Source organism: Diuraphis noxia, unplaced genomic scaffold, assembly GCF_037042655.1.
Source record: "Diuraphis noxia isolate RWA-SAM2 unplaced genomic scaffold, SU_Dnox_SAM2 contig0001, whole genome shotgun sequence".
Taxonomy (NCBI): Eukaryota; Metazoa; Arthropoda; class Insecta; order Hemiptera; family Aphididae; genus Diuraphis; species Diuraphis noxia.
This window is the reverse complement of record NW_028301711.1, coordinates 11,178,637-11,199,805: the sequence shown is the minus strand read 5'-3', so window position 1 is coordinate 11,199,805 and position 21,169 is coordinate 11,178,637. Positions and strand designations below refer to the sequence as shown.

The 21,169-nt window shown below is 30.3% G+C and overlaps 1 protein-coding gene and 1 long non-coding RNA gene across 2 annotated transcripts; both read left to right on the top strand.

Moving 5' to 3' along the window:
* Nucleotides 1-1,776: 1,776 nt before the first annotated feature.
* Nucleotides 1,777-7,996, top strand: LOC107172786 (uncharacterized). Its single transcript, XM_089225173.1, has 4 exons — nucleotides 1,777-1,792; nucleotides 2,312-2,514; nucleotides 2,678-2,886; nucleotides 2,992-7,996. Exons 1-4 carry the CDS (start codon nucleotides 1,777-1,779, stop codon nucleotides 7,994-7,996), a joined length of 5,433 nt encoding a protein of 1,810 aa, XP_089081299.1.
* A 4,340-nt stretch (nucleotides 7,997-12,336) lies between these two features.
* Nucleotides 12,337-19,212, top strand: LOC149059623 (uncharacterized). The gene is made up of 4 exons (XR_016189643.1): nucleotides 12,337-12,509; nucleotides 12,698-12,809; nucleotides 12,899-13,027; nucleotides 18,586-19,212. It is a non-coding gene; the product is annotated as an uncharacterized LOC149059623 (long non-coding RNA).
* The last annotated feature ends 1,957 nt before the right edge of the window (nucleotides 19,213-21,169 follow it).

The following is a 21,169-nucleotide window of genomic DNA, read 5'->3' as shown; positions in this document are numbered from 1 at the left end:
ATGGAGGGGGGGGGTCAGAACCCAGAACCTTAGAATCCTACCCTGCGGTCTAGCGTAGGTACACCACTGTTAATATTAGCATTGATTTTTGAATATTCTAAAATCAATGATATTAGTAGGTATACCTACCTGTTTGCTATAGAGAGCAGATCTTTAGGTTTTTACATATTATTTTGACTGGGTTTATGTAACTTCGCGGGATAAACAATTTGGATGATTTATCCATCGCAGAATTCGTATAGGAAAATAATATATATTTTGCATAATAAAGCATATTTTAGATATATTATAGGTACCTATTCTATTACTGTTCATAACAAATTATATATTTTGTTAATTTCTCGAATTGTGATTTTTTCTAGCTACGGTTTTTAGTTAGCAGTTTGTGATTGCTTTCCCTCTAATTTTATAAAATTTGTAAGTTAAGACAATTATACGTAAAAATAAAACTTATTATAATACTAAAATATTTCATGAAATGTTTCACAGTTTTAAATTTAATTAAATTTTCAAACACTAATTACAATAAGATAATATTACTAAATTGCGTATTTATGCTGTGTTCGTAATGTGCACAATCTGGTGTGTTCTATGGGCATGCGCAGAACTGCATAAGTGAGGGACAACTTGATCTAAGTTTTCCATGTTCACCGCGGAAACTAACTCCATATGCTCCGTCCATAAATTAGTACCTATATGTATATAAGGTATATATGTGGATATTATATATTTCCTCCATAAAACCAGTTATAGACTGAATTTAAATTCCGATATAATATATATATCATATAATATTAATATATTTTATGATTTACAGCAAGTTGCAGCTGATGATCTCCGTAGCCGTTTTACAATATCCTCGTACCAGTGTATAGTAGCTACCACCTGATGCTGATGAGCGACGACATAGTAAATGATAAAATAATATGGTATTATATAGGTATTTATTGAGCAACGTATTAATCGTGGTGATATGTAATATTATTAGTATTAATTATTATTATATACACGACCTGACGCTATGTTTCTATTTGATCGTAGGTCATGCACGTCGACAACACGCATTCTGTCGAATAGCTATATATAGGTGACTACCTATATTCAGCGACGTATTCCGTCGCTCATTTTTTTAATGAGAAGGTGGAGCTTAAAAATCAATGACAGTTGTATTTATGTTTTGTTCAGACGTTCAGGTGTGGTATTTGAAAATGTTTACACTGTTGCAACTCCATCGTTTTTAGTAGAAGAAATGTTTGTGGGTTTTAAACTTCGAAGACGATTTTTGGAAACAAATTTGATCTAGTTCGTATTAATGGAAGGTCAAAATTGGAAATTCTCAGTACCTACTAAATAATCAGGGAAAACAAAAATAAATTAATCAAAAATTTGTTAAAATTATTTGGTAACCTATTTATTGGTTATACCTTCTTCGCTTAGATTATATTTGATTAATTTTAGTTTTTTTCTAAAAATATCAATAAAAGAAAAAATTTCTCGTTCGTAAAAAACGGATTTTTATAAGCATTTAAAATTCAAATGTTGAAAAAACAACAGTTAATTTCGAATTAATTTTTAGTTAAAAATGTATAAATATTAAAATTATTCTTCATGTAAGTACCTACACCATTAATAACTTTCCCAGTCTTGTATTTCGGTATATTATGTGTAGAGCGCTGATTTTTATGCACTTATAACTTATAATTATTTTTTTTACATAATTTATGTGTTATAACACATATAACACATATAACACATATCCTAACTTATAGGAATAAGATGGAGACAACGAATAGTTCGTAATTTGTGTTACAAAAAACGAAAAATGTGTTGACTAATTTTGGATCACTAATTTAGTGAATATTTTTCGTATGTTTAATCGAAGAAAAAATATAATGTTGTATTAAGTCAGCTTTATCTTTATTGGCCAATGAAACAAATATTTATTAAATTACAAATTTAATAAAAGGTCTTGTTCGGTCACTACTCATTATATATTATTATTATTATCGGTTGTACTGTTATCGGTGATTCGACCGAGACACCGGATCTATAAAATTATTGTTAAGTCAGTCGACATATTACCGCGCGAACGAGTGTGCGTCGTTCGACCCTCTAAGCTATTTTGTATTATTAATTGTAATATTTCAAGTTATGTTTGCATCAGCTAAATAAATTTATACCCAAAGTAAAAACCAAGTCGAGTAATTAGTTTCATGAGTACCTACCCAAACCACGTAACATGAACTAAAAAACATGGTCCTTCGGCCGGGATTATTTAGTTGATGCAAAATAATATTACATAATATCGCAGTTCAATTAATAAGAGCGTCTAGTGCTCATCGCGTAAATCGATCGTCCAGTGATTTTAAACGCGAAATCCAAAGTGCGTGCACAATACTTCATTATAGAGAAGTATTAAGAAGAGCTTCATCAAGGAAGAGCTTCATCAAGGAAGAGCTTCATCAAGGAAGAGCTTCGTCAAGGAAGAACTTCGTCAAGGTCATCCAAGGCAAGGTAAGCGAGCTGTTAATAGCACATAGTCTATAAGTTAGTGTTTCGGGGTTTATTTCCTTTTCCCGTTTACCTATTCCTAATATTCTGACACTCTCGAGTCGCGGTTGAAATTATATATTAGCGTATATAAGTATAGCCAGTGGAAAGTACGTGGTAGAATTAGACAGTGCATAGAATAGCTACACACTACAATATAGATAATACAATGAGTGAGCTGGCGAACCTTATCACACGCCGGGGCCAGCTAAAAGGCCAATTAACTCGTATAACAAATTACATCCGCGATAATAAAGGTAGTCCAGATATCGATCAAATTACGGTAAGATTGGAAAAGACCATAGAAACATGGCATGAATTTCAACAAGTTCAATTGTAAATTGAAGAAGAAACCGAGACAACTAATGAGAGCGAGAAATACCGTAGCGAGTTCGAGGAGTTGTATTATGATAACGTAGCTAAATGCAATAAAATAATTAGAGCCGCGTCGCCAGGCGTTAATTCAAATCCGTCACCTAATCGGACTTCGAACGAATCCAGCAACGACGAAGCAAATGGTCATGTAAGCCTACAGCCCGTACAGTCGGCAATCAAGTTAGCTGCTATCGAGATACCAAGGTTTACAGGAGTGTATACAGAGTGGGCCGCATTCTACGATATATATACGGCGTTAATACACGATAATAAATCGATGAGCGACATTCAAAAATTTTTTTATTTACGATCGTGTCTCAGTGGAGATGCGGAAAAGGTTATACATTGTCTGCAAACTACGGCGGAAAATTATCAAGTAGCATGGACAAGTTTAATCACAAGGTACGACAACAAAAGGGTGTTGATCCAGGTACGCGTGAAAGCGTTATTTGATCTAGAGCCACTGAAAAAAGAGTCGGCAGTACATTTGCGTACGCTAATTGACACGGTATCTGGTCATTTAAAAGCGCTTGAGTCTTTAGGACAAACTCCAGACAGTTGGGGCGCATTGTTATCTCATTTAATAACGTCAAAACTGGACGCAAACACGAGACGAGCATGGGAAAGCGAAGCGACCAAGATGGAAGATTGCGGAGTGCCAATACTAATAGATTTTTTAAAATCACGTTTTCGAATTTTGGAGGCGATAGAATCAAATAAAAACATGAATACACAGGTACTAACGGACATTCCAAAGTTCAAGAAATCAGGCGACAGGTCTTCATCATTTACAACTACCACATCTTTCAGATGCTATAATTGCAATGGCTCGCACTCAATTTATAAATGTACCAAATTTCTAGCACTCACAATACTAGAGAGAATAAAAAGAATTAATGACTTAAAATTATGTAACATATGCTTACGCGCACACTCCGACAAATGTAAGTCACGTAATTGTCCGAAATGCGCGCGTCCACATAATGGTTTGTTGCATTTGTCGCGCGCTAATAATAATAATATACATACAGGCGGTGCGAGGAACGGCGGCGAATCGTCCAACACCACTCCACCTGCGGAGAACGATAGAAATGATATCGCTAATGAGGCAATGATTAATAGCGCACCCGCATCGGTAAATGCTCATGCACGTCAAAATAGTGAAGTAGGTCAGGTATTGTTATCAACGGCCGAGATTCTCGTATTCGACAGTCAAAATAAACCGGTTTTGTGCCGTGCGTTACTGGATAGTGGATCGCAGCACAATTTTATGACCGAGTCATTGACCCGGCGTTTAAATTTAAAACGAATAAAGTCATCGTGTTCGATAATCGGCATTAATGATGCATCGCATACGTCTACGTACAAAGTAACAACTACTATTAAATCGCGTATATACGACTATTCATTAAATTTGGAATTTTTTGCACTTCCCAATTTAACGAGCAAGTTACCGTTGATGCCGGTTAATCTGACAGAACTGAAGATCCCGGTGGATATAAGCTTGGCGGATCCATCTTTCCACGTGCCTAAAAAAGTAGATATCATTTTAGGCGCCGAAATATATTTTGAATTACTAACTAAAGAACAAATTCAGACAGTTTCACGGGGGCCAATTTTCCAGGGCACTCGTTTAGGTTGGGTCATCGCGGGACCCATCCCTTCGCCAACAAATCAAGCCGAAAACTCAACATTTTCATTATGTACGAGCGTAATGTCCGAATTCGCAAATATAGAAAATCAAATTGCCGAATTTTGGCGCTTAGAGGAGGTAAAGAATTGCAACGTATACACATTAGAGGAAAAAAGGTGTAAACAACATTTCGAGTTAAATGTAAAGCGTGGTGAAGACGGGCGTTTTACAGTAAGTCTACCTTTTCGTGACAATGCTCCTAGATTAGGAAAATCGCATGACGTAGCCCTTCGCAGAATGTTATCATTAGAACGACGATTTCAAACCGATACCAAGCTCAAGGAAGAATATAGCAAATTTATGAAAGAGTACTCTGAACTTGGACACATGGAAATTACGCAAAACACGATTCCAGATGATAAAGGTTATTATCTACCGCACCATGCAGTTCGCAACGAAAGCAGTACCAGTACTAAACTGCGCGTGGTTTTCGATGCGTCGGCGAGAACAAGTACTGACGTAAGTCTAAATGATGTGCTTCTAAAGGGACCTACCGTACAAGAGGATTTGGTCTCTATAATGACGCGATTTCGTATACACAAATACGTATTCACAGCTGATATAAAAAAAATGTACCGGCAGATTTGGGTGTCGGAAAGCCAACGTGATTTCCAGCGCATTTTGTGGCGTGAAGACCCGAGCCAGCCACTAAATATATATCGACTAAAAACTGTTACGTATGGCATAGTCACCGCTTCATACCTGGCAACGGCATGTTTACAAAAATTATCCGAAGAAGAGTCGTCAAAGTTTCCCGAAGCCTGTCAGGCCCTAAGTCGTGATTTCTATGTAGACGATTTTCTCGGCGGAGCCATGTCAAAACAGTCTGCATTAAGATTACGTGATGACCTAATTACGATTTTGAGGGGCGCTGGTCTAGAGCTGTGCAAATGGTCAAGCAACGATCCCGACTTGTTGATTGGTGTTGAAGCAGTACCAAGTGCCAACAATGACTTAGATTTGCAGTATACGGAAAATGTTACAAAAATTTTGGGACTTTATTGGAATAAAGACATTGATGCATATCAATACAAAGTGTTAATGTACAATAACAAGGCGCGACCAACAAAACGCGTGATATTGTCCGAGATCGCCGCAATTTTCGATCCACTTGGTTTAATAAGCCCTGTAATAATTTGTTTTAAAATCATAATGCAAAAAATATGGCAAACGCGGGTAGATTGGGATGCAACGTTACCAACAGAAATTGAAGGCGAGTGGCGCAAGTGCCGTGCAAATTTAACGCATTTAAACACGTTAAAAATTACGCGTTCGCTCGTAGGTGACGGTGACATTGCGGATATACAATTACATGGGTTCGCGGACGCATCACTTACAGCATATGGCGCTTGCCTATATCTCCGCGTAAAAAACTATAATGGTGAGGTCATAACTAATTTAATTTGTTCGAAATCACGTGTCGCACCATTAAAAACAATTTCATTGCCACGTCTAGAGCTATTAGCTGCCGTCCTACTAGTGCGGCTGGCAGCCAAGTACGCGACGAGTTTATCTATACCAATTGAACACAAATATTTTTGGTCTGACTCTACCGTCGTTTTATCTTGGATATCGTCGGAATCGGCAAGATGGAAAACATTTGTTGCACACCGCATTGGCGAAATACATGAAACTACTTCGATTTCGCAGTGGCACCACGTCAGCACCAAGGATAACCCGGCAGATATAGTTTCTCGCGGCTGTTGTCCTACAAAAATCGGTGAATCAAATTTGTGGTGGAAGGGACCTATGTGGTTGCACAAAGATGTTTCTGATTGGCCGAAAGAAAATAATATCTATAGTAGAGAGGACGAAGTTATATTAGAAGCGCGAACAGTATCTCACGTAATTACAGACAGGTACGATTTGTCGATCATAGAAAGATACTCATCTCTAACGAAACTAATACGCGTTACTGCATTTTGCCTACGATTTATTAATAATGCGTCGAAGAAAGAAAAATTAATTGGTGCGCTTCAGGCCGATGAAATCGACAAGGCTACGAATAGTATTATTAAGTTAGTGCAAGCTAGTAATTTCGCTGGTGAGATCAAGGACTTACGTAAATCAGGCCAAGTAAGCTCTAAAAGTGTATTGTTACGCCTGCGTCCGTTTTTAGATAAAAATGATTTGATCAGGGTGGGCGGTCGCCTAGGAAATGCATCTACTCTAAATGAATCGCAGCAACATCCGATAATTTTGCCTGCGAAAAATGTTTTAACCAAATTAATATTTATACACGAGCATGACAGATTAATGCATGGCGGCCCACAGGCTATATTATCCGCGGTTCGTCAAAAATACTGGCCACTTAACGGACGCAGTATTGCGCGTAGTGTTGTACATCGCTGCATAAAATGTTTTAAATATAGACCTGTTGTCGTACAGCCTATCATGGGTGATCTTCCCGAGGCTCGTGTACGGCCTACACGGGCATTCAAAAAGACAGGTGTAGATTTTGCGGGTCCATTTATGATCAGGTCCAGTTTAAGGCGGAATGCTCCATTGAATAAGGCATATGCTTGCTTATTTGTTTGTTTTATTACTAAGGCGGTGCACGTAGAATTAGTAGGCGACCTGACCACTCAAGCGTTTCTCAATGCGTTGCAGCGGTTCTGTGATAGACGCGGACTGTGCACGGACATTTATTCCGATAATGCCACGAACTTCGTGGGCGCCAACCGTCAACTCCAAGAATTGCAAGCACTTTTTCAATCTACTGAACATCAGGAGCGTATTCAGGACACATTATCCAAATCAAGTATTCAATGGCACTTTATACCACCGAGGTCACCACATTTCGGCGGCCTTTGGGAAGCGGCTGTGAAGTCGCTGAAAGCTCATTTATATCGTACACTAGGCAATGCCTCACTCACTTTTGAAGAGTTGAACACTATATTAATACGTGTTGAGGCAATTTTAAATTCGCGACCTTTAACCCCTTTGTCCTCACATCCTTCCGATTTATCCGTTCTCACCCCCGGCCACTTTCTTATTGGTGACGCATTAACTTCGCTACCCGATCGTGATGAGAGAGATGTCCCGACCAATCGATTGTCGAGATGGCGACGTGTTGTACAGTTCACGCAACAGTTATGGGCCCGTTGGACGAGGGATTATCTAACGCAACTCCAGGAAAGGACAAAATGGATGAGCTCCAGCGGACCTAAACTCGGAGTTGGTATGGTCGTGCTCATGCGCGACGACAATGTGCCTCCGCTCCAATGGTCCATGGGCAGGGTAGTAGAAGTCATTCACGGTTCCGATGGGCAAGTACGGGTGGCTAAGGTGCGAACTTGCAAAGGCGAATTTTCCCGGGCAGTTCGTTATTTATGTCCCCTTCCCTTCGAGGGCAATTCACCACTCGATCAACAGTAAAAAAAAAAAAATAATAAAAAAAAAATTGTTTTTTCTAAAGTCATGGGTTAATAACCGAGTATTATATTTCGCATGGTATTAACTTTAATGTATACAATTTGTAGAATTATTTAATATTTATAGTAACCATATGTCATGATTTATATTTGCGTATCCACGCCTATTACATATGTATTTTTTATATTTTGTTTTATTTCATGTATAATCTGTTGATTGTATAGTAATGTATATGTTAATGTGTATAATAATGTATTTTTATAATAACTATAAGTAAAATTTGAAACTTAATGTTCCAAGGTGGGCGGCATGTTCGGTCACTACTCATTATATATTATTATTATTATCGGTTGTACTGTTATCGGTGATTCGACCGAGACACCGGATCTATAAAATTATTGTTAAGTCAGTCGACATATTACCGCGCGAACGAGTGTGCGTCGTTCGACCCTCTAAGCTATTTTGTATTATTAATTGTAATATTTCAAGTTATGTTTGCATCAGCTAAATAAATTTATACCCAAAGTAAAAACCAAGTCGAGTAATTAGTTTCATGAGTACCTACCCAAACCACGTAACATGAACTAAAAAACAGGTCTTATGTTCATTTTTTGTTTTTGTAAAATTGGGTGTATTATTTTATTAATTTATAATTAAATTTACATTTTTGACAACCATAATAACGATTAAAATTGGTACGATTTAAGTATAAATACTGACCTTTTAATAGATAATGCAGTTAAAAAAGATAAAATAAATTTAATTTACTTATAATATATAGAAAATATGCACAATGCATGTTATAATATTATGCAAACTGTCGAAGCTAAGGCCAGGTTGAAAAAACTGTTTTTTTTTATTGATACAAAGCTAACGTTTAATTCAAAAAAATATTTAAAACACAAAATATAGTTTTAAAAGATTTTTAGATTCTGAGCGGAGAGATGAATTTATTGATTTTATAATGATGTGTGTGTGTGTGTGTGTTCGCATGTACACGATAAATTGTCGAAATAATGCTTCGATTTTCAACAAAAGCAAAAGGTTTTTCATAAGTTGTTCTTATTAAGTTACACATTATAAGTTCTTACATTCATTGGAACTACGTTTTAATATTTATAAGCTAGCAATATTTAACATTTAACTAGGTATACAAATATGCAATTATATATTCAGTTAGTCAAAATCGATAACGCTTAAAACCTAGTTACTAATACATGAGATTTGTATCAGGTATTTCATACAAAAAAAAAAAAAAAAACTAGCCTATTTATCCATAAATGATTTTGGTTGATTTAAAAATAATTCACAATAATTTACAAAAATTGTAAACTTTCTTTAATTTAAAATAAAAAGTTTATTATTATTATATATATAATATGTCGAACAGTAATTTGTCAGCGCATACTAATTGAGCCCTGGATGAGGACAATAATAATATTATATACTATAATATACGAGTACAGATATTCCCTCGGGCGTAGAAGAAAAATATACTGATTGAATCCATGGTTGGGAAACGTATAAAACGCGTACTAATTGAGCAGAACGTACTGGGAAAAGTGAAATTATATACAGGGTGATTCGTTTATCAAACAACACTCATTATTTATAAAAGTATTGACTTTTTTCAAAATATTGTTTTACATAGTTTCAAGTTGTTAAAAAACCAACGCTTTTATTAAAAAATTATATTTTTAAATATTTTTTATCCTTATCATTTTTTAAGTTTTTTACTTTTTTGAATGGCAACATAGTTTTTTAATTTCATATTCCAAAGCAGAATATTTTTCTAAAAATTTTGATACATAAAAATCGAATTTAGGACTAGTAGTTTATGAGTTATAAGTATTTAAAGTTTAGACAAGCGGAGTAGTGGACAAACATTTTGCGGGGTAACCCCGTACCACTCCACTCTGCCAATCTAAACTTTAAATACCTATAACTCATAAACTACTAGCGCTAAATTCAAAATTTTAACGTAATAATTAATTAAAAAAATAGCTTTATTAAATTATGAAATTTGAAGTATAGGTTACCATTTGAAAATCAAAAGTTGATGGTGGTGTATATAATAAATATAAGGGTGAAAAATATAAAAATAATAAACAATTCAAGAAGAGTGTAAATCTACAATTTTGAAAAAAAAAAAAATTGAAAAAAGTCAATACTTTTTTAAATAATGAGTGTTGTTTGATAAAAGAATCACCCTGTATATATCGAGTCTGTCATTTTTTTTATTTCAAATGAATTATGTTGTGTTATTCAAAAGCAGGTTGAAAATGAAATACAAACAATGTTAAACATCAAATTAGTATAGATTGTTATCTCGTATCTATCTATTATATATATATATATCATATGCATTAACTAAACGACATTCGAACCTATCCGAAAGAAATTAAATATCATACCCAATTAAAGAAAATTAAATTAGAGAAAATAGTTTAAATATTAAAACAAGAAAAAAATAGAAAATTGGATTACATTCATAAAACATTATTTATTACTGAGACACGGATAACAGCTGTCACAACTCTACACTCTGATTAAAATGTCGGTAAGTCTTGTACAAACCTTTTTTTTTAAATAATTTTTTAGTGCCCATCTACATTAAATATGACATTTATATTGAACTATATAGTAAGTATTACCTACTATATGTATGACTTAACGTATATATTTATATTAGTACATCTTGAGTTATAAAAGATGTGAATTAACTATGACATAAATAAATAATAAATAATAATTTAGTATTGCTGGTATCTAAATCTAAAATTAATAATGTTTTATTTCACAAAGTGAAATCTGATTAATTGTGAACAAAAGCTATACATAACGTCAATTTGCTTCACAAATAATTGTGAAAAATCCGTTTCCGTTTCACGAAATTAACAGCTTTTCGTGAAAGTGTGTGCCGTGTAATACGATATAACATTACCTACCTACATAGAATATAATATTATATAATATATACCTATAAAGCTTAAATAAGTATTTTTGGAAGGTGTGTAGGCTCTGAAATCTGGAATCATAAAACAATTTATCCATACGTCAACATAGGTTTTTTTTTAAAAATTTATTAGGTATATAGCACGCCACTACTCTAATATTATGGACCCAAATGGCAAATACCGAATAACTCTTATTTCCGGAAAATTTCCGGAATAGGAATACGTCCGTGATGGAAAAAGCTGTCTGGTTTTTACCTGTATCTACTCTTTAAAAATTGTCTGCGGAACCAATTATTATTTGATAGTGCTAAAATCTGCAGTATCAAATGCGTCATTTTATGTTCATATTATCTCGAGTTTGTCAATGATGGAGGTACACTTGAAACGATTGGCTCATGATGACTTTAATATTATTACATTTAAATCGATAAATACCTACATGAGGCTACACAAAGCGCAGCATTCAATCCAACAAAAATAATTTTTTAATTTTGATATTAATCATTCCCTTTTTGCTCTGCCGGTTTTATATCTACATGGCACCAACCTGCAGGTGCACCGATACCGATTTGCCCGCGAACTGAGCTTAATATTTCATATTATATTTGTTTACTTCTTCTCCGAATCATATTTTATAATTTATACAATTGATAAAACATTAATTTCTTTAACTAAGGATTAAAAACGTAAAAGAAGGTTTTTCGTAAGTAGTTCAAACTGTACCTAACTAAAATATCTGAAAATAAAAAAAATATTTTATTTTTATAGATATTTTAATTTCAAATTTGAAACAAATGCGATATTTTAACTAAAAATCATGAATTTATAGTAATTTCTTTGTAATTTAAAAATACTATTTTTAGTACTTCAAACTTTTATAGTATTTTAGTATTCTATTTGATACACACAAATACAAAATTACATTTCAAAATTAAACACTACACCAATTACAGTGACGCACATATTATATGACACATTGACATCTATGTACTGCATAGTGGAACACATATATTTGCCCTTCTTATTTTTATTAGCTTACAGAAATATTAAATTATTAATCAGCATTTAAATTTTGCTTATAGATTATAATGATTTTAGATTAGGGCAATGATAATCAACAATTGTATTAGCTAAAGGTAATAACGTCGGTGCATATACCTAACATGGTCTATGAATATTGTAGGTCGTAATTTGCTTACTCACATATATCTAACACATTATTTCCATCATATTAAATATGATAAACACCTTTTTAGACGGTAAATCATATTTATTTTATCTTATTTACTTAAGTACCAGCTGTTATTTATTTAACAAATTAAGGTAAACAAATTTTAACATTGTATTTATTGTGTATTTTGTGATACCCATGTGGCTATGTGTCGATTACAGTCGTACTTATATATATTTTTTTAAGAAACCTCATAAATAAGTGTACATTATCCGTTTTGTTGGGCGTCGTCGAAAATCACACACTTACCATTTATATTTATATTTACATCTTACACAGTCCAATAACAAATTTTGACTATCATTAAATATGGACATTTGGAGAGTCGGTAATTTAAAACCACACACAATTGACTAACAGTTAAAAATTAAACATTCATTAATGTTAAATAAATCGTAGTAAAAATAATTTAATACATAAGTAAGATTTATAAAAATTATTTTATTTTAATTAATTCAATATATTATAATATAATAAAATAAATAAATTGTTTAATGAAAAAAATTGTATATTTAGACTGGAATGAATTTACATCCTATACTTTTCAAATAGTCTATCAAAGTTGTTTCATTGCATATGAAATGGTCATATAAATAAAATTCTGAAAGTTTTATTTTAAAAGTTTTACGTAGGTACCATATTAATTTTGATTAAATATGATTTTGGGGAAAAGGCGCGGAATCGATGCATAACAATTTGTGTTTATGACCTCCGCAGGTTTTTGTCGAGCTTTGTTTCTATAAAACATTAGTTAATGTGTATACAAGTTGATTTCCAGCCTCAAAGAAATCTGTTTACAAAAATCGAGACCGGTGGATTGATATTTGATTCCGGATCTATTAAGAGGTATGTATAGACACAAGTTGATTTATTTTTTTGTTCTGTATCACGAGAAAAAAATAAATATTAACGAGGAAAATGAACGCACAAGTATAGATAATATAATCAAAACTGGAAGATACATTTTGGAAGCGTTTCGTTTCTGAAATTTACTTTCCAGCAATAATTCCAAGGCTAGTCAAGTCAATGATTTTGTTTAACTCAGTTAAGTTAATATTCATAAATAAGAAAAAGTTAAGAGTTAATTTAATTATTGGTTAATTCAGTTAAGTTAAAAGTTAATACACGTTTTTATTTTTATTTTTTTCTTACAACGCAAGCGTACTTCATTTTTTATAAATCCAAAACTAATTTATAGACTATAACTATAGTGTTTATACTTTATACAGTATTACCATAAGTATATTGTATTTCATTGATGTTTTCATTTCTTAAAAAGGAACAGTAGTTTCCTATCTAATAAGTAATAAATAATTATTATTATTATCTGAAAATAGTGATTTGATATTATTTAATTAAGCCTTGCAAACAGATATATATTTTTTTGTGTGCGCATTTGTAATAGAGTATTATCAAAATTAATTGTCAATTACACTATCACTATATGTCTATATGTATAATAAATAATCACAAAATATTGTATTAAATAGATACTAGCTAGGTATTAAATAGTTAGGTACTTTGTAAAGTATTGAAAAATATTAAAATCAGTTTAGTTGTTTATATGTATATAATTTATTAATTATACATTTATATCCATCATAAAAAAAATTTAAAATTTAAAACAAAATAAATTAGTTTAACTTATTTCTTGAAATAAAAATTAATTCGTTAATTAAAATATAAATTTAGTAAATTTATAGTTAGGTTAATAAAAATCCAAATATAACTAGTTAAGTTAATAATTTTTAAATTAAATTAACTTTTTAACCCGTTAATGCCCAGCCTTGAATGATTCCCTTGATTATTTGAAAAAAAAAGTACTATTAACTATGATATGAAAATAATTATTGGAGGACATATTTTAATAACTGATTAAAAAAAGTTTAATCTACTTTTTAATAATCATGATTCCATAAAGAATTAAAATAATAAGACTATTGCCCAAATTTAAAAATTAAAAAAAAAATTAGGAGACTTGTCAGCGTGAATAACGTAGATAGGCTGAAGTTTGGAAATAAATTTATACGTCCCCTAAATTAACCAGGAATCGATTTATAATTCATTTATACTGTCGTTATTCATTTGGACGAATGACTAAAAATTACCAAAGTATAGCATATTATACTAAACATTAAACTATGCACTTATACATCATCGTTATCGTATTTATTTTATCTACCTATGGTTAATATGTATATACTATACAGTGTTTGTAATTTAGTAATATAAATAATATAATATATAACTAGGTAACAAAATAGTACAATACACCTTTATACACATTATATTCACTAGTTAGAACAATAGGTCCACGAGTTGCGTACACTGCAGATAGTAATATAGTATATACTTACCTAACTTAATTGCATTTTTATACTAAATTTTTATAATTAGGTTCCTAACTCGTGTACAAAGGTTGCAGTAGACACACATTTTATAATAATCATAAGTATCTAGCGGCTAGCCAATTATGTAGATAATAATTTTAATATTTTCAATTATCATTATATATGTATAAAGCAGAGTATAAACATTATATTCTAATAATATTATTTCAGTTATAATTATTGTAGTCTTATTAGTAAGTTATAACAAAAACGGTCAACAGTCAGTAGTAAAACACTAACAAATTTATTTTAAAACTTATTCAAATGTGATTAGAATTTGTGATGTTCTGTTTATCTTTATTTACTATTCAATTACAAGTGTTCGAACAATAATTTATATTATACCACTATGTTTCCAGATCGGCTATATTTTTAAATAACTTAATGTGCAAATCGCACATATCATATGGGATCGAATTCACATTTTTCACATTTTTGTTTTTATTCTTGAGAATCCCACAAAAATCAATAAAAAATCTTGTCAAGTAGGACCTATTCGATTTATAAGGATAAAATTAAAAATAAAATATGGATTTTATGACACACACTTTGAGATTAAATCATCTGTGTTCAAAACAGCTTTACTGCGTTTCTTTTTATTGATCGCACGGTTAAAGCCTACGTTGTAAATTGAATACGTCTAAATTATTGTAAACGTATAAGTGTATACAATTTTGTCACAGACCTCTTCCAACCAACCAAGTTCAAAAAATAAAAATACTTGACCTCGAATCGAGTGGATCGTTCGGAAATGAAAAGATACTCATATAATATTATATAGGCTATATAAGAATAAAATATGACTTTATTTCACTTTTGAAGTGGATTTTATAATATTTTCCGAACATTTTGCCGAGTTATCAATGCAATCTAATAATATATTTTAAATATTATTTATTTTATATTTTAACTGGTTAAAAAAAAAAATAAATAAATAAATAAAAAAAAACATTCAGTTCCTCGGCAGCACTGCCATAATAATATAATATAGGTAATACCTATGTGACTTATATAAAATATGTGTGACTGTAATACGTTTTTACTGTTTGACTGTTAACTTTTGGTATCAATAAGTAGTATTAAATACCTACACGTTCTATACACTATAATAATATACTAAAATATTAAAATCACCTGACCTTTCGGCTTCTGCTAACTTGATTATCTGTGCAAAATAATTATAATGTGATCCATTCCAATTAATTGTATAACCTACAGTTATCTATGTAATACAATATGATGGTTTAATTATTGTTCGCACATATTATAGCATAATACAATCTACTATAAGCGGGTGCGATGAAGTACAATATTAATATTAAATTTTATGTCAAAAATGGTTGGTTTACTATATTACATTAATAATAATTTTATTGCAAAATAAATTTTGGGGAGTTAAAGATGAGTAATTTTATTAGTGTGTGAAAGCACAATTTTATTTCATTATCACATGAATATGTATTAATCATCTTATTTATTTTGTTAAAAAACTGATATTTTATTACCTGCTCCAATTGTATCGTGACTGAATCATTTATCCAATCCATTTTCTAAAATCATAAGTATATTTGAATTTGCTATGAAATTTTAACAACTTTTTACAACTTTTTACAACTTTCTTACGTAATTTTTCAACTAGTTTTTACTTCATATCAATATTTTTAAATTTTTATATAATATACGAAACATAAAAGTCTAATATCAAAATGTCTAGAGCAGTATTTTCTATTTTTGAATTCATAACAAAACAAGATATTATCAAAAATAATATTTTTTTGTTAAAATATATAGTGTGTAACAATTTGACCTGACAAATGAAATAACTTTTGTTTTAATCAAAAGTTCAAACTTTTTGTCTTTTAATATCATTATTTTTTTTGAGTAAATTTATTTGAAACGTAAAAACTTCTTTTTGGAATATTGGAAATTTTCTAACATAGATACCTATAAATTATAATGATTCTTGAAATATTATTTTAATAATTTAGTCATACGTTTAACGACTAACAGTTTTTTTTTTAAGTCTTTGAGGTCTTTCTGTTACCTCTGTATATATTATTTCGTCCAAACTTCAAATGATAACGAAAATAAAAACTTACCTTTAACATTGTTAAATAGCAATAACAACAATATTTATTATGATTCACCATTCACCTTGTATTAGATTTCCAAGCTATATTTTTGATTGACCAAAAATATTTTAATCAATATTTATAATTTATATTAGTTTTCGAATTAAGACAAAATAAAATAAAACCGATTAAGTGGATGTCACTCTGCTGTACAAGTGGGTTACTGTAATTGATGATATTAAATTTGAATTCAATGATATAATATTATTGAATACGAAAAACGATTCTGAGGGGAGACGGTTTGTCAGTCTAGGATGATATTTTTTACTACATTAATTATATTGTTATTAAAAAAAAAAAAAAACTGGTACCATAAATAATATTTTTAAATTACAACAATGTAATTAAAATTGTTATTCTTGGTTATTTAGTATATAATTTCATCTAAATTTGAACTTAAAATAACTATAAAACTGTGTTTATATAGTTTTAGGATTTCTTTTGTCACAGAATAAACTACTTATGTATAACCTAGATTTGAATTTTCAATCTTTAGCTATTAAAGTTAAACTTTTATACATTTTTAACAATTCGAAAATTTGTTAATTTTCAATTAAATACCTTTTGTTAAAATTTGAATCATAAACGGTTATAAAAAAAACGTGCCTATGTATTTTTAATATTTTCTAACCACTATTAAATCAATTTATGGCGAACCTTGTATTAAATTTTCAAGTTTTTTGACTCTACATATAAAAATTTTAGTCACATATATAGAATAAAAAATGGAAAATTTTAAATGTTAAACAATAACTTAAAAACTGTTGAAGTATATTGAAAATTTTATCAAGTCGGTATAGGAGTGGATAAAACGATATATGGCGTAAATTTTAAATTTTTTCATTTTTGAATAACAATAAAATAAGAATATCGATACAAGAGGAATTGAGTGAATATCCAATATTGTAATTCAAATAATGCTCATAAAAATTTAATTTGACTTTCCGGTAGAGGGTTTTTAATTGATAAAAGAAGGTAGACTTATGAAGGATCTTGTAATGAATTTTAAAATTTAGAAGATAATTTTTTATGAATTTCTAACTTAAAATAAATTGTGAATTTTCATGACTTTTACGTATTTTATCAAAATTCGAACTTTCAATGCTTTTTTACCCAACGAATAAAATTTTATCTTATTTATACAAAAAAAAAAAAATAAAAAAAAATAAATAAATAATGATAAAACTATTATTATTACTGTTTATTTCTCCGATAAGATGATGAGCCCAACTGAGCAAGTTCATGTGCGAGAGCCTATAATACGAGTTCACGACGATTTACAATATATTATCATACTATTATGATACATTCATATTAATTACATTTTAATTGTTCTACAATTTTAGACTAATGAGATAGAGCTAATTAAAAACTATACTATTATGTAGGCAATATTAGTGGCGTACCAATGGTGGAGTTTGGGGTTTGAGCTCCCCTCCCCTATAGGCTATAATCGTTTGACAGAATTTAAAATTCTTAAAATGCAAACCACTATTATTGTATAATATGGCTAATTTTAACTATAAGATTACGATGTTATACTTATTTTTCAAATCAATTAAAGAGCTTATGTATAAAAATAAGGTTCTTTGCTTTTTTAATGGCATACCTAATTTTTTTTATACTTTTTACATGTTAACAAATTTGGACTCCCCCTCTGTAAAATCCCTGGGTACGCCCAAGACTAAGATCAGTAATTAATAAAGGAAACTTATAACAGTTAGTATACATAATAATAAAAAATACATTATAAAGGCAACTAGATCAAAATATTTTAAGTTTTGAACTTCGTTGGTTTTGCAGCCGATAAGTCATTTTTTTTGTTGAAAGCATTCTAAGAATGTTATGTTGACATACGTTTAGATTTAATTTTTACTTATAGGTAACATGACTGAACGGACCGGGAACTTTCTTTGTAAAATTACATCATGAAGCCAGGTCATGCTTGATATAATTTCTAAAGGTTATAATATTGTTCGTGAAAGTTTAATTTCAAAAAGTGGAAAAGTTGTTATTATGTACTTACCTATAAACTTCGTGACGAATTCAAATATGTTTTTAGAAGTTTTATCCAACAATGGTCAGAAATCCAGGATATTCGGAGTGGTTATATAATTGGCATAACAAAATAATATGACAATTTTGATGGAAAACACGGACACGATAGTTGGTATATCTTCTAAAAAATTATTTTTAAATACATTTTAATACAATTTACATTGCTCTGTATTGTTCGTGATTAATGATTATTATGTGTTGATTTTTTGGTTAGATTTGAACATATTATTTATCGTCAAATTATAATAATTATTCATAAATTAAATTACGTACAATCTACGTAATTACTGCCTACACAGTTTATGATGTATTTTATATTATTAGATATACCTATACCTACATTATTATATTGCTATTTCATTATTATTTATTTATTACACACTGTTATTATGAGCTTGATATATTGCACTCACACACCCATTTGCATAAATAAGTGAGCGACAATTGGATTGTAGAATGACATAACTATAATTAGAACATTTATAACATTATGATAATAATATATTATTATGTATAACAAAAATGTTTGGTGTAAACAAAAAAAAACTATAAAAATTTATATTTCGAGTAAAAACATAACGATTTCTTTTTTTAAATGTTGCCAATTTATTTGGTATATTAATATCTAAAAATAAAACTTTTCATGCAAAAATTAAATTAAATTATTTTAAATGGCTTCAAAATAAAAAAAAAATCGTTTTATGACTCTCCTAGAAAATTTATAGATAAAATAATATTACTTATACGTCCTTATTTCTTTCCACGAATAGTGCACTATAGAATTATTATTTTATTATAATGATACAATGGGCACGATTTTTCTTCAACGTCGTGTGATATGTTGATGAGTTAGCTTATGTTTAAAACAACTTTTCCGTATTAATCATCCCCTTAATTATATTTTAATATTTTTCTTAGCACTAGACGAGTCTTGATTAAAACTTTGCGGTTGAATGCTTTATACGCCTTGGTGTATATTGTGCAAACAAATTAGCTTTTATTTCTAGCGCTACTACAAACTCACTTCTTCGAATAGGTGCTGTAGGATGAAAACTTACTGCTTAACAAGACGTTTCTCTAATTGAATTTGTTTCAAATTCTTCTAGTATATAATTAGAATTAATTAATTTAAGTTATTAAATGCAACGATAGATGAGTCGAGTCTTTTAATCCACCGAGTTCAATTTTACTAACAACAGTAAATTACATTATTTCTTGCCAAAAAAATAAAGATTAAAACAAAGATCAACTCGGTTCAGGGTGTTTGTTGACATAACACCTGTAAACCACATCTAGATCTCGCTCGCCGAAAGCCAATTTTCCTATTGTACCTAAGGGATTTGTGTGAAATATAAAATAAACAAAAATCTCTAATATTATGACAGTTATATTTTGAGGTTAATACGTACGGCTTAATAAACGTAGGTATTTATTCTGTTATCTATATTAGTTAATCCTGGGCAAATGGATGATACATTATAATTGAGTTAGGTTAAGTTGATAGACAATATTTTAAAAAGTTTTAATTTAATAGTCGTAACATTTTTTTTTCAAATTGTTTAACATTTATATGGAAACTTAAAATTAACTTACTAATTTAAGTTAAGTTATTTTAGATTCTGAACGAAGTGATGGATGTATCGATTTTACAATGATGTGTGTGTGTGTTTTTTTTTGTGTCTGTGTACAGCATAACTAGTCGAAATAATGCTTCGATTTCAAACTTTAGGGGTGGTTTCCGATGTATATAAATTGTGATTCAATTTATCACACGCACATAACTCACTTAAAAACTGAATTATCGTAAAAATACTTCCAACAAAAGTACAAAACACAGATAATGTTCTGATACCATCAAGTTTCATAATAGATCTATTCACTCTATTTTTAAGTTAACGGAGTAAATCGTGAAATACTGAGCATACATTTGTTACCTATGTTACGGATTTGTTAGATTTAGACAGCAAATATGGATGTGGCGTCCTCTTAACACAAAGTTACATAGCTCAAAAACTATTAGCTTGAATAAAATAATTAAAAAAAAAATAGAAATCCGGTCATTAGTAAAAAATAAAAAAGGGAGGTTCTTATTTGAATAACTGAAACTTATATAGTGTCATAGGATCGCCTTTAAGAGATTCAAAAAATTTTCTTCAAGTGTATTTAAAATTTCAAAATCCAAATATCTGAATTTTAAAATAATAAGCATAGGTAATTCAACCATAAAAATAGGACGAGCACGCTTAAAAAAATCTCTCATACACCTAATATGTGAATAAAGACATAATGATGTCTTGATGTGAGATCGAAATAGAAACGATACGTTTTATAGTTTTGTTAACGGTTTGTTAGGATCGTGCAGTCCGGGAACAACTGTGTTACGCCCTTCGGGACGTTTGTGTCACAAT